At 40.4% G+C, this 14,516-nt stretch overlaps 2 protein-coding genes across 2 annotated transcripts in view; one reads left to right on the plus strand and one right to left on the minus strand.

Annotated features, from left to right (window-relative positions):
* AKAP7 (A-kinase anchoring protein 7) overlaps positions 1-14,516 on the plus strand; it is a gene marked incomplete at its 5' end in the record, with an annotated part of 94,808 nt that overhangs the window by 31,505 nt on the left and 48,787 nt on the right. The window contains one exon of the mRNA XM_081997780.1: positions 9,163-9,307. Coding sequence (XP_081853906.1) covers positions 9,163-9,307 — 145 coding nt within the window. The remainder of the gene's footprint in view (positions 1-9,162; positions 9,308-14,516) is intronic.
* Positions 3,380-5,815, minus strand: MSH5 (mutS homolog 5; the record flags this gene model as incomplete). The annotated part of the gene is made up of 1 exon (XM_081997777.1): positions 3,380-5,815. One exon carries the CDS (start codon positions 5,813-5,815, stop codon positions 3,380-3,382), a length of 2,436 nt encoding a protein of 811 aa, XP_081853903.1.

Here is a 14,516-nt window from a genome sequence, read left to right on the forward strand (position 1 = left end):
CTTTTGCCATTCTGTTTTTTGGTTGTTTTTCTGGCTGGTTGGTTTTGTTTACATTTATCTACCTTGCATGAGCGATTAGCCAGGATGCATACTTTCTGTGCTCTGATATTCACTGCTGCTGACAGAACCAGGTCAATGTCATTCCAAATCATCTTCCTTAGTCCTCCATAATGCTGGATAATGCATATGGTATTCTAAAGATACACTGTGTAGAAAGATACTATGTATTAAAAATCTGTTAATTATTTCATCAGGATTTTTTCGCTGTCAGGCATAAACATCAGTCTTCACTGTAATTTTTTGTTTTGTTGTGTCTGTGCATTTAATGAGATCGTTTCATGCATTTGCTGAAAACAATAAATAAAAACATAAAACATAAAGGGAATAACTATTTTGTAGTACATTTAATATAATGTTCAATAGCATTTTCGGATCATACAACAGTATGAAAAAAAGAAAGGGGGAGTGGATGAAGATCACATGAGAAAGCATATAAAAGAGAAAATAGAACTAAAGTAGTTCAGTGTAGTTTCCAGCTATAGCGTTATAATGTATTTAATGTAAGTTGCCTTATTTGAAGCCATACTCTGTTAAGCCACTCTCCTCATAATGACATTCAAATTCCACCAAAGTTATTTTTTAGGAAAAAAAAAAAAATCTGTTTTTCAAACCTTGGTACAGCTACAGGCATTTTTGAAATGCATACATTCTGAAAAGATTTTAACTGTCTGTCGTGGTTTAGCCCCAGCCGGCAACTAAGCAACACGCAGCCGCTCACTCACTCCCCACTCCCCCTCCTGGACAAACCAGGACACTGTCCCAAATGGTTGCTGGTATTTACAAAGCAAAGGGTTTGATAATTCAAAATGAGTAAAGATCTCAAGAAATCATTTTTCCACTTTGAAGGCACAGCATTAAGCTAAAAAAGATAAATGCAAAAAACTTGGAAACAGACATTAATAAAGGATAAAAATGTGAGATAAAGTGGGTTAGAAAAAAGCTATCTGGGTTATTGTACCCCCTTCAGCCTCTCAGGTTAAAGAACTCATTTACCTACTCAGAAGTGGGAGCAACTCATTCTTCATGCTTAGTTGGACAATTCTGAGATCAAATGTGCCACTGAAAACTCCCCCAAAATAAGGAGGTACAGTGTGCCTTTCAGTGTCCTTGTGGAAGGAGATAAAGGGATATAATTTACTTGCACATGTTTAGCTATCTCCACAATTGATTGTTCGAATGATAAGAATCTTGGGTTAGTATAATTATCTCCTCTACAAAGAACCTAACGAAACACAATGAAAGAAGCAGCTGGAGTTCTGCACTTGAAGATAGTATTTCTATTCCTGCTTCCCTCACTAGCCCCCTGTGTTTCCACAAGTCAGTCACAACCCCTCTGCTTTTCAGTCGTCCAGACTGCTGTTTATTTCAGGGACTGTTGTGAGGCACGCTTGATAAATGCTATATGACATTTGGAGATCCTTTGTTACGTAGTGCTGCCAGAACTGCAAATACTGTGAAATGGATTTCATAGGTAGAAGACGACTCACAGCTGAATTGGTCTGATGACATCTGCTTAATTAGTAAGGAGTATATCCTTAGCCTAGACAGTGACTGGCAAGAAAAAATGCCCAAAATATAATTTATGAATATTTAATAGATGATAGTCTTCTGTACAGTATATCTTTAGAATGCTGTATGTATAGTTAGTAAGAGAATATATTGGTGAGAAAAATCTGTTTGTATTTACAACACTTGCAAGTGTTGTACAAGGCCTGATTTGCTGTTACCATTCAGCTTCAATGGTAACATCGTCAAGATGCTAGTATTATTTTGCAGACAGTATTATGATGATTGCACTGGCAAGAGCAGTGACTGCATGATTCAGTCATTTATTCTTGTATTTTTTAATGTAAATTATGTTAAACTTTTGCCATTATCCTAGTTTCATGTAGAGATAACATAAGGTATTTACTTTATAATAATACTAATAATGCCTCCATCATAAAGGAGAAAATTCTACACTGAATCAAACCCAAAGCAGTGCCTCCAAATTCACATCTTTTTAATGTGCACTCACATTCATCTTTTTGCTATCTTCAACTAGACATACCAGATAAGGTGTTTAATTCTGATAATTATGAAGATAAATACTTCTTTCTCCTGTAAATTTTCTCTCAAATTATGTGACATTTATATTTTTGGCTTCTTGAAATCAAATATAGCTGAAGAGAGATGCAGTATATCTGCTGATGTCTTTTATTATATTAGCCGTACTGTAAACAGTTATAGCAAGTTTTGGCAGTCAGACAATAAGCTATCTAATGTCTCTTCCATCTTATTTAGACAAGGAATCTCACATACTTACCTCATTGCAGGAAGGGTTATTACTTCTATAGTACCTATATATGTGTCCTGCTTCATTAATTTGTTCATGAATTTTTGTTGCATATGCATACATTTTACTGTGTTCAGTAAAGATCCTCTGCATGACAAGAGAAGTGAAAGGGAATCCTCCCTTTCTGGTATTATTCCTTTAATGTTAAGTTTTACTCAATACTTGAAAACAGAATATAAAATGTTAATTTATGTTTTAGACGCCTAGTATAGTTTTCAGTTTCCTAGATTTGTAATTTTGCTTTTGTTTATACCCATATGGCATAGATACATAGTCGTACCGTATAGAACCTTATGAGAAGAGAGTGACTCCCAGTAAAACCGAAGCACTTCCCCTGTTTATCAGTCCCTGCTGATTCTGACCTCCAGCATTCTTTTTATAATGACTCCTGGGATCTCTGGCATTTTGGACAGAAATACTGATATAACAAAAGCCGCAGGGCTCATTAAATCCCTCTATATTTCCATTTATCAGCCTCTATGTCAGTGGGTTGTATTGTGACAACTGTTACTTGCTGATATGGGAGTCTGAGGCACATACTTATTTGGAATTTTTGGTGCTGATCCTAAAATGGCTGAAACGATCACTTTGGCACAATAGAAAACAATAAACACTTTGCTTTCACAGTCTCATGAGGCCAGCAGAAATGTTTTGTGATTTTTCTACAGTATTTTTTTAATCTGAAGATCTAACAACAGGAACAGAAAATGCACAACAACAGCTGGAAGAGGTTCTGGAATTCTCTTCTTTTAGTCTTCCTGCTTTCATATCATACACCATATTGCAGAGATATATAACAACTTGTACTTATTTAAAACAGTACTTGTTTTAAATAAGAAGAAATAAGGACATGGACTATGGACAGTTTGTTACAAGCTAAATGTAGCGTGAGGTGTTAGTCATAGTGATCATTCTTTAAATTACCAAACTCTCCTAGTGAACGTGGTAGGTATGATGTGATCTTTGCTTTTACACATACCCCTGTTACAGGACTGAGGCTGCAGAAGGCAGCACTTCTTTACGCATGAAATCTTCTAAGTCCACATGGGGATCATCAAGGTCTAGGCAAAGAAACTTTTCCACAACAGACTTGCATTTTTCCATCCGATCTCCGTGTGAAGGATGATCAATACGTTTGATAGCTTTTCCATTGCGAATCAGTTCTGACACTTCCACTCCTCTTTCAATAATTTTGGCTGGCATTCCTGCTAATGCAGCGATGTTGGCAGCATGACTAACACTGGACATGCCCTGTTTGATCTGATAGAAAAATATCAACTCCTCTCCATCTTGGTGGGTCTCCATGGTCAGGTATTCCAGAAGAGGTGTGTCAGGCAGGAGTTCTAGCTGCATTAAACTGTGAAAATTGGTGGAGACAAAGACCTGTGGACACTGTGTTCCTTGACTGATCCAGTACCTCAGGACAGCAGCCAGAAGGGACAGGCCATCCAGTGTGTTGGTTCCTTTACCAAACTCATCAATAAGTACCAAGGACCTCTCTGTGGCATTGTTTACTGCCTTGGCAACCTGGTTAAGATCAATCATGAAAGTGGAGAGCCCTACAGAAACCGATTCCCTACTGTGGATTCTTGTGTAAATCCCATCAATTACTCCAATCTCTGCCTCTGTTGCAGGGACGTAACTGCCGATTAGAGCCATGAATACTATAAGACCTACTTGCTTTAAGTAGACGCTCTTCCCAGATGAGTTCGGCCCTGTAATGATCTTTATTCGTCTGGTAGCCTCGCCACTGTTCACAGGATTGGCCACAAAAGTCTTTGCACATAGTTCCATGAGTGGATGTCGTCCATCCTTGATGTGGAAGCCGTGGCGGTGAGTAAAGTGTGGCCGGCAGTAGGCATTCTCCCGGGCCATCATTGCCAAAGCTAGTAGCACATCTAGGTGTGCAGTATACTCAATCACACTGTTAAGCACTTCAGACTTCTCCAAAACCTTTGTCTGCAGCTGGTGCATAATAAGTGTTTCCTGGTCTCTGATCTCACAGTGCAAGTCACCTAGCAGGCTGTCTAGCTCCTTAGTCCTAGCACTTCTGTAGTGCAGTTTACCCTCTGACAAGAACATGAAGTCCAAGCCTTCAATTTCAAAGTCACTCTTATCCACCATAGTTGGTAGCCGTGGAATGGACAGAAGGAACCCAATCAAAGGAATGTAGATCACACAACAGGAGGGAATATGATTGTCCAAGGTCTCCAATTCTTTTCGTGCCACTTCTGTAAGGAAGTCTGACAGTCCCATCAGCTTTCGTTTCTTCTCATCGATGGTGGGGTCCACATTGGGTCTAACAGTGAAGCGGTTCTCTGAAATGCTGCCTTCAAAGTCCACCACTTTGCTGATCAGACTAGCAATGTATTGCAGATCATCAGTGAAGACATGTGAAATAGTCTGAAAGAGTTCAATAGTGTTGGGCAGAGAACGACATGTGTCTCTAAGGCACACTGCACTGTACACCGTCTTATAGAGTGCTTGCCAGTCACTAACTTTTGTGTGGGAAAGAGTCATTCTTTTTAGAATAAGAGGCACATTTTTAATATTCTTGAGGCAGCCTTGAAGAGTGAGGACTGTTTCATGGTTCTGAGCCAGCAGGAAGAAGTGGATAACATCTAGGCGTTTGTTCAGCTCTGTCAAGTTTCGAGTAGGTCGTGTGAGCCACAGTCTCAGCAGTTTTTCTCCCCATTTGCACTTGCAACGGTTTAAAATTCCATATAAACTGAATCCTTCCTTTAATCCACTGGACAGCTTGTACACAGAAGGATGGATATCACTTTTAAATATCTGCAGGACACAGTAAGTGTCTTGGTCCATATTCACAATATCTGACAGCACAAACTTTTTAAAGGCCAAAATGGGAACTGCAATAGTGCTTTCTTCAAGCTCAACTCCAACCCTTCTCCTGTCTAGGAACTTAAGGAGCCCCCCTAGGGCTCGTATCATGAGTGGGCTCTCAAAAGGGATGATTGAGGACAGGTAGAGAATTTTCTCTGTTGCAGTCATATGAGATGGGATAAATGGAAATTGCCTAGACAGGATCCGTTGCTTGCTGACTTCTAGGCCAAAATCTATGTTAGGAAACAGGACAATTTCTGGTTTTGCTATATCTTTATCACCAGCAGTAGCTGTTAGGTTGCTTAGGAATTTGGCAATATTCTGGTCCTGTTTAGCAGTGGTGACTATGCATTGAGGATTAACTTCCCCGATAACTTTATGCAGTAGCTTGAGGTCTTCATTATCAGGTGTGTCAGGCATGAAGTAGACTGAGCAATCTTCTGTATCATAATAAGTAATTGCAAGCTGCCCTGCATACCACAAAACAGACATATGTGTCTCAGAGCACTCTTGGTCCTCTTGTTCAGGCCCAAGTGGTGGTGGCAAGGCACAACTTGTGACTGATGCGGCATTCATTCTGTCGGAGAAGGCTGTTTTTATTCACAACTCATCCAAAAAGTCCTTAGAAGTAACTGTAGTTGACAACAGCAGGTTAGCACTCATTCCTCCAACCCTGGAGAAACTAAGATGCTACCAGGAATTAAAGACAGGTGTTACCTGTTCAAGTGAAAAGATGCAGCCAATAACTACAGCCACCATCTTGCTTCCAAGCAAGGTGTAACTGAGCCAACTACCAGCAATTTTGGAATAGTTTTACAATTTTATTTTGTATCCTATATTTTAGTAAGTATGTGTGTATGCCCAGATACCTGTTGTACATGGACATGTATATGCATGTACAAAATCATCCTCTCTCAGAGGTATAGGATGCCCATGCGCATTGACCTCAGATGTTCACAACAATGCAGCCACGTAAACTGGTCATTGTTTCAGATACCTACCCCGCTATTTATGCAGCACCATCACATAGTAACGGTTTCTATAAAGTACGTAACGTACTTATAGGGATCAGCCATGCCAAACAGCTTGTGCTACAGAGCCCACAGTCGCTGTCAGCAACCCACTTCCAACCCTCTCCTGCTTTCCCCCCACTCTACTCACCCTCCTTACCACAGACGGGCAGCTTGTCTCGGCTGCTGCGTCCCCTTGCAGCCCAAAAGTTTTATCTTGGCAGCTTTCCCTTCCCTCTTCTCCGGGCCGGTGGCTCAGGAGGTGCCAGGCTCCCTGCGCTCAGGCCTCGCCGCCGCCGGTTTCTGGCAGAAAGGCGCCGCGCTGCCTCCGCAGCCGGGCCACGGCCGCCATCCCGCCCCCGCCCCTGCCGCGCTGCCGTGCGCCCACGGCTGCCCTCTCCCGGCAGCTGTACCTGCTGTCATGCGGGGAACGGACCCTCGACCTCCCTTGCGGCCTCCCGGCTGAATGGGAGCACCCTCTCCTCGGGGTTCGAGCTCCTCCCGCCAGCCCCTGCCCCGGGCCCAGCCGCGGCTCGCTATCTCCCTCCCCGGCCTCCGCGGAGCCCTCCGCTGAGGGGAAGGGAGGGGAGGTGGTTGGAAGAAGCCCCCTGAGCAGCCGGCCGGCAAGAGATGCCAAGCATCCACTCCCATGTAGCATCTCCATGACCTGCCTCTGCACCGCCTGCCAGTGCTCCAGTGGGACCCATGGCTGTCCCTACCCAGTCAATGCCCAGCTCCCGACTGCTCGCCTCTTTGAACCGTTGCAGCTTCTGCAGTTCACTTAACGAGCTACTTCCAGCAACTGTAAATGAATCTTCATGTGCAGCCCTCGCCTTCAGAGAGCTGGACGTATGGTGCTGGGAGATGGGGGTTTTGGCTGTGGAGTCCGCTACATGGAAACAGAAGCCACTTACGGGAGGGTGTTGGGTGCCTCACTTTGCAGCCATGTTAAGGCCTGTCGCCACTTGAGCCTGCCTGCCCCTGGTCCGACGAAGGGGCAAACGCTGCCTGGCCACCTGCTGGCAGCAGCTGCAGTGACTCCATGCAGCTGGAGGGTTGAACTGCAGGCTGGGGACGGCAGGCTGCATCTTCCTTGCCTGCATACAAAGGAGGCACAGACAGAGTTAACAGACATGACAGGGCTACCAAATGCTGTCTCCTTGGTGCCCTGCCAGTCTTGCAAGAGCTCCACATGCAGCACCTCTCCAGGCCCACATTACACAGCCATATCCCTTTACAGGCATCCATTCATTATAGCTCTTCCTCAAGAGGCAGGTGTCTTCCTCCTCCCCTTCCAGCACCAAATGCTACAAAATGGCCTCTCAAGTACTGTGTTTCTCACCCTCCCTCAGCTATAGCATATCTCTGTAATCAACATCTATAACTTTCCCGTGGGGTAGCAACTCCTCTTTCATCTCTACTGCTCCAGGCCCTTTCGATTAAGAAATGGACAGTGACCTTCCCATGCACCTGCATTGTTCCATCCTTTCATGTCTCATTGCAAACAGTGCTCCAGAAATTGCTCCAAGTTACTAAAAATATCATAGTTTTCCCATGGCTGCTTTTCCAAATATCTTTCAGTAGTGCATCACAAGCATAACTCAATTCCTGAGCATTCAACATTTGATTCACACCTTACCGATCTGTTTTTGACAAGCAACTTCTCAACCTCTTGTAAATGCTATTTTTTATGGGAGCGTGAAGTGGTGATTTTGATCTTTTTCTCATTTCATTCCACAAGTACTCAAGGCTTCACATTTTGACAAGTGTTCTCCTTGCTGGAAGGGTCTTTTTTTATTACTGATTGATGTCTAAACGTATTTCAAAGAACTGTCAGCCAAAAAGCAAGGAATGATGATTTAATTTCAAAGTAACCTTAGTACATAAGGACTAATCTGGCCATAGAATATTAAATTTTAAATAATTACGTGAGGCTGGAATAAATGTAGACGTCCAGGGAGGTTGCGTACCCGAAATGAAAAGCATCTACCACTAGATGTCATTGTTTCAGAAATTAAGGAAATGGAAAGACATTTCTGACCTTCACTAAATTAGACTTAGAGTCTAAATCTTTTAGGGGGCCAAAAGTCTCTAAATTAGACTTTAGAGTACCAAATGTGCAGATCCTTACAGGCAATAGGAGCCCTGGGCTGGAGCTGCTGGAGGCAGTGGTCACTCCTAACATCCCTTGGCATATAGTAACAATTTTTAAAAAGGAAACAGCGTTATTCTGAGGTAGATTGAAGGAGAAAATATTAAAATTCTACAGACATCATCTATTTTTATTGAAAATACAATGGAATGAGGATCCCTAAACTCTTAAAATAACTACTGAAATGAGGCTTTCTGAAAACAGACAAATAGAATATTTATTATGTTCCACTTTGTATATGAAAAACTACATAATGATACTGATATTATAAATCACTGTAAGTTTTTTAGATTTGCTGGGATAAAAAACCTAGTGCTAGCTAAATACAACTGCATTTTCCTGTTTGGTGATTTTAAAGACCCAGAAAATTGCCCTTGACAAACATCTGAGATTTTTCCGTGTAGTAGCATGCCCAGTGCTGACAGGAAGAATAATTTCTACATGTTCCATGAAGACTGTTGCAAACCATTGGAAGTTAAAGCAGTTATAGTACTGTGTATGTTGATTTGTTTCCTACAGGACTGAAGAGGGAGGGGTAGAAAGGAGCTGTAATGACACTTATTTCCTTAAGTTCTGCAGCAGACAGTGCTTAACTAAGAACAGAAGATCTGGCACATTATTGTTTCAGTATTCTTTTTACATCTCGAAGTAATTTTTCATCCTAACTATACCTCTGGTTAAAATGAAATCTATAGGAATTAAATATAAAAATTTGGTCTTCTAGTAGAATGCCTAATTGAATTTTATGTTGCTATTTGAAGGTGAAAAAAATTGACTCAAGCCTGTATGAAGATTTTAAAAGCCATCATTTTGGAGATGAAATCCTGCACCGCCTAGATCTTTGCTCCATGTTGAAAAAAAAGCAACCAAATGGTTACTACTACTGTGAGTCCTCTATTGTTTTTGGTAAGTACATCTTTATTTCCCTCTTATATCAATTGTGTCTATAAGTTATATCCCTGAAAAGCCATTTTTTCTGCAGTGTATGTTAGGCAATTCTTTTAATAATATTCATAGAGTCTGGCAGAAGTCTGTCCTTTAATCCTGGCTCTCCAGGAACACTGTGCAGGGCTTCTTGCTGGCAGCTAAAGTTTATGTTTAACTAGCCATCCCCAGAATCCAATTCCACTTCTCATCCTAAAAGGAGTGTTTAAGATAAGTGAGACATATCGCTCTCTGCAGCTGCTCATCTCTCTATTGACTATAAAGACAGCCTGTGTGACTAAGTCATATTAGGTACGGTAATTATAGATGATTAAAACTAAGTGAAATGTCTCTGGTTTGGCAGAGATGTGACCTTGCTTGGACTATATTTATATACATAGAGAATTTCAGTGGTACAACAGATTTCATAACTGTTCAGAATACCATCAAGACTTTAGACATTGTACAGACACCTTGCCTAGATTGTTGCAACGCTAGAAATTACAGTTGTGTTCTCCTGATTTATCTGAACAGAAGCTTCACATCCCTATGATTAATACCCTAGGCTTGTCTTCTCATTTCTGCCACAAGTCGTGTATAGCTAGAACTTCAGGTGGTACACATGGAAGGTCTGTGGACTGAGAGACTGTGGGATAATGGCTTGTACAATAAACCTCTCTGTGATGGCTAGTTCCCAGTAGCTGATAGTGGAACTTGGGGCTGCTATTAGTCATATTAAGAACATGAGTTAAAAAACTCTACGTTGAATAAGTAGACAATGTTGAGGATTTTTTCTTAAATGCAGTCACCCCTTTAAATCTAGGAGTATATTGTGTGATGTGTTGGGAATATCTTTAAAAATACCATTTTAAGATCTGCAAAAATACTGTCTTTAAGATATCCACCTGCAGATCTTTAAGAAATACGGTAACATGAGAAGATGGTCAAGTAGTAATGTAGCATAATACAAAGATTTTTATATTAATTACCTTTTTCACCCATCTTAATTAGGCTGATTCTTTCTATATGTCATGTCAGAGGTGAGTCTCAAAAGACAGGTTTACAGCAGGTAACAGGTCATGGTCTTTGGAGGTCAGTTTATATTTTTTCTTCTTGGTACTGGTACAGCTTGGTTTTTATGTTTCTGGGTTTCGGATTTTTTTGCTGCACTATGTCAAAGTTTGAATGTAGTGATGTTGGAAGACATGGGATTCTGAAATTCATACTAGAAGTTCATGTGAAGACTTAATTTTGTCTTTTTTCTTTAGAAACAGAAAATTAGAAATAGAGCAAAACTCTATTTGACATGTTGTCAGTGAGCAATAGCTCAAGAAGAATATAGACAGTGTTAATAAATCTTAATAAAGTCTTAACTTCGACCTACTTAAGGAAAAGAGAACATCTGTTCTTGTATGCATCCTCTAATAATAGGAAGGAAATATGAAAAATCTTTTACAAGAAGCAACAATAAAATGCTTACTTAAAGGCTGTGATAAATTTGTGCTCATATACCTTGCAACATTTTCCAGATTTCTGGTAATAAAGCAGAAATATATATAAAAAAAGAAACCAGAAATCATTCCAACAAGCAAATTATTCAGTGGATCTAACATTTCCCACTCCAAAGCACACTCGCCTTAGTAATGAAAATATTCATGACCAACGAATGATCATATCTTCAGAAAGGAAGAACAAAACATGCAACATCAGGGAAACCTTCCAAGACTGTTGCCATCTCAGCTAGCTGAATAGAAACATCTCTACTAGAATGTTTTCTCATGTGGATGGTTTTAAAGGAAAGCTCTGTCTTCATCCTTTAAGCAATAAGGAATCTCAGAAAGATGAAAACTTCTATTTGTCATGAAGATACATCCTTAAGGACTAAGAAATGTCAAAAAGATGAAAACTTCTGTTTATTATAAAGATACGTTGTTAAGAGCTAAGAAATCTCAGGAAGATGAAGACTTTATGAAGGTACCATGTCTATCCCCAAATTTTTCAAAACTTTTGAAGGTATGGTGAGCATAAAATACAAGGAAAACTTCTGATCCAGGCACCTTTTCTAGTTGAGATAATTTTGATGGAAAGATCCAACTTTCAAAGGCTTATGATTGACAGAAATACATGTGAATAGTGCAGTATATTCCATTTTTCCTAAGCACATTTTTTTTTCATCATCATAAAAAATATACCTGGTTAATAGGCAGGCTATACCTGGTTATACCTGGTGCCTCATTTGCTGTTATCTGCTGCTTTTTAAGATATGGATTGTGTCATTCTTAGTGCTATCAAAACTAATGCTATGTTGGAGACGAAGTGTGTTCACGAACAGTTAGTACTACTTCTAAATTCCTGTTGTTTGGACCCGCTTTACATAAATACCACTGTTAAAAGTCAGTGCTGGTTCCAGGACCCGGTGTAGGGCTTTGGTGGCAACTTGGTTTCTGCCTTGTGGTAACTTGTTTCCCTACGTGGCACCGTTGCTGGTGGAAATGCTCACGGTGTCTTGAGGACTGTTTTTAGGACTTATGATTAAATACTTAATACAATACTTTAAACATGTGACGCATTTTGCAAATGCTAAATGATATTTCCTGTTAATGTTTTTGTATGCACTTAGGGCCACCTTTATTTAGCTTAGGTAGACATTCACAAAAAAAAATCAGAAGCAGTATAGAGGAAAAAAAAGTGTAGGATGTCTGTTTAAATTAGTGACAACAATGTTGCAAAATCCAGACCAGTGAAAATTAAAGTGAGATATATTTATACTTACCTATCTGTCTATCTATCTACCTAAATATATTATCATAATTATTACATTGTTATGCGTATCTCATAGTTATGTTTACATCTGTGTATATAACTATATATCGAATGTCTTTTGTACGTGTTTGTACATTCAGATATGTATTTATGTGCATCCAAATGCTTAGAGAAATAGAAATTGCAAGACTATTTAATATGGTATAACATTTTTCATTTGTATGAAATTGAGGCTCCACTATTCACAAATACACTTCAGAATATTTTGGAATATGTATCTGATTAAGGAATTTGGTAAATAACTCATTACAAATAAAAGCTGTTCAGTAGTACATTTGGTAGATATTGACAGTGTTTTTTCAAAACGTTTGTTTAAATCTCTCTTCTTGAACTTGTCTTGTTACTGACATCTCAGAATGATAAAATGAGACAGTCAGTCTTACAGCTGTCTTTCAAATATGAGTCCCATTAAATGGTTTATAACAGCAATCAATCAACTGGTATTCAGAGCAAGAGTCACATGCTTGTTTGGCTTTAACCCAATCCTGGTGTAACAATTCATAAAGAATTTATGGGAAGTGTGATTTTCACAGTCCAAACAGAGTTCTCCTCTGAATTATTTTTATATGAGTACTACATTTGGCTCTCTCTATCCAGGGTATTTGAATGGATGTTCTTCACTGATACCACTTTAAGGAAGTATAGTAGTGTTATCCCCACTTTTCTCAGTCCTGTGTGGACATAGATGCATCTTGCCCAAATACATACATTTAATTTTTCTGGTTTTGTACATATTAATAGCTATTTATCTAAATCAAATAGGGGAAGGAAAACAGCTATATTGGAACAGAGTATAAATGACTTATTTTTTTAATTTCTAAAAAGAAGAAACTATATTATAATGAATTCTGAAAAACTAATTTTAAAATGTTTTAAAATGTGATTTGGGTTTTAGTAACTATAGGTAGCTAGGATATTAAAATAAACACAGGAGGGAGTTAATACTGTCCTATTAATACATCAGAAACAGTAACATTTGAAAATTATTAATACAGAGAAAACACTATATCTACCTCTAGTTCTTTCTATGTGTAGATGTACTCAAGCATCTTCTTTTCTTGAAATGTACAGAAAATACAAAAGCAGTATTTACTTTTTGTTACCTAGAGTTCGGGCCAGACTTGAGTGTTTCCCCAGGGCTCGGTTCTGGGACCAGTCTTGTTCAATATCTTTATAGATGATCTGGATGAGGGAATTGAGTGCTCCCTCAGTAAGTTTGCACATGACACCAAGCTGAGTGGGAGTGTTGATCTGCTGGAGGGTAGGAGGGCTCTGCAGAGGGATCCGGACAGGCTGGATCGATGGGCAGAGGCCAACTGTATGAGGTTTAATAAGGCCAAGTGCAGGGTCCTGCACTTTGGCCACAACAACCCCATGCAATGCTACAGGCTTGGGGAGGAGTGGCTGGAGAGCAGCCTGGCGGAAAGGGACCTGGGGGTGCTGGTTGACAGCCGGCTGAATATGAGCCGGCAGTGTGCCCAGGTGGCCAAGAAGGCCAACAGCGTCCTGGCCTGTATCAGGAATAGTGTGGCCATCAGGAGTAGGGAAGTGATTGTGCCCCTGTACTCGGCACTGGTGAGGCCGCACCTTGAATACTGTGTTCAGTTTTGGGCCCCTCACTACAAGAAGGATGTTGAGGTGCTGGAGCGTGTCCAGAGAAGGGCAACGAAGCTGGTGAGGGGTCTGGAGCACAAGCCTTATGAGGAGCAGCTGAGGGAACTGGGGTTGTTTAGTCTGGAGAAGAGGAGGCTGAGGGGAGACCTTATCGCTCTCTACAACTACCTGAAAGGGGGTTGTGGCGATGAGGGTGTTGGTCTCTTCTCCCAAGTAACTAGTGATAGGACAAGAGGAAATGGCCTCAAGTTGCGCCAGGGGAGGTTTAGATTGGATATTAGGAAAAATTTCTTCACTGAGAGGGTGGTCAGGCATTGGAACAGGCTGCCCAGGGAGGTGGTGGAGTCGCCATCCCTGGAAGTGTTCAAAAAACGTGTGGATGTGGCGCTTCAGGACATGGTTTAGGGGACATGGTGGTTCTGGATTAATGGTTGGACTTGATGATCTTAAAGGTCCTTTCCAACCTAGTGATTCTGTGATTCTGTGATTCTGTTACACATCTAATAAGATAAAAAGATCTAAAAAGGGATCAGAACTAATGTTAGAAACAGAAATCCGCACACAACAAAGAATTGCATACTACCATAGCTAATAAGCACCACAACGTATATGAACTTTGTAGCTGTGCATTTTAAAAACATGTTTAAAAATATGGGAAGCTTAAAAGCTTGATATGAATAAAGACAGTGGTGAAACACCTGCTGAGCTGCAGCAATATGCACAGCAGGTAAACAGACTTCGACAATATGTTACA

Source organism: Phaethon aethereus (assembly GCF_964289735.1).
Source record: "Phaethon aethereus genome assembly, chromosome: 3".
In the NCBI taxonomy this organism is placed as follows: domain Eukaryota; kingdom Metazoa; phylum Chordata; class Aves; order Phaethontiformes; family Phaethontidae; genus Phaethon; species Phaethon aethereus.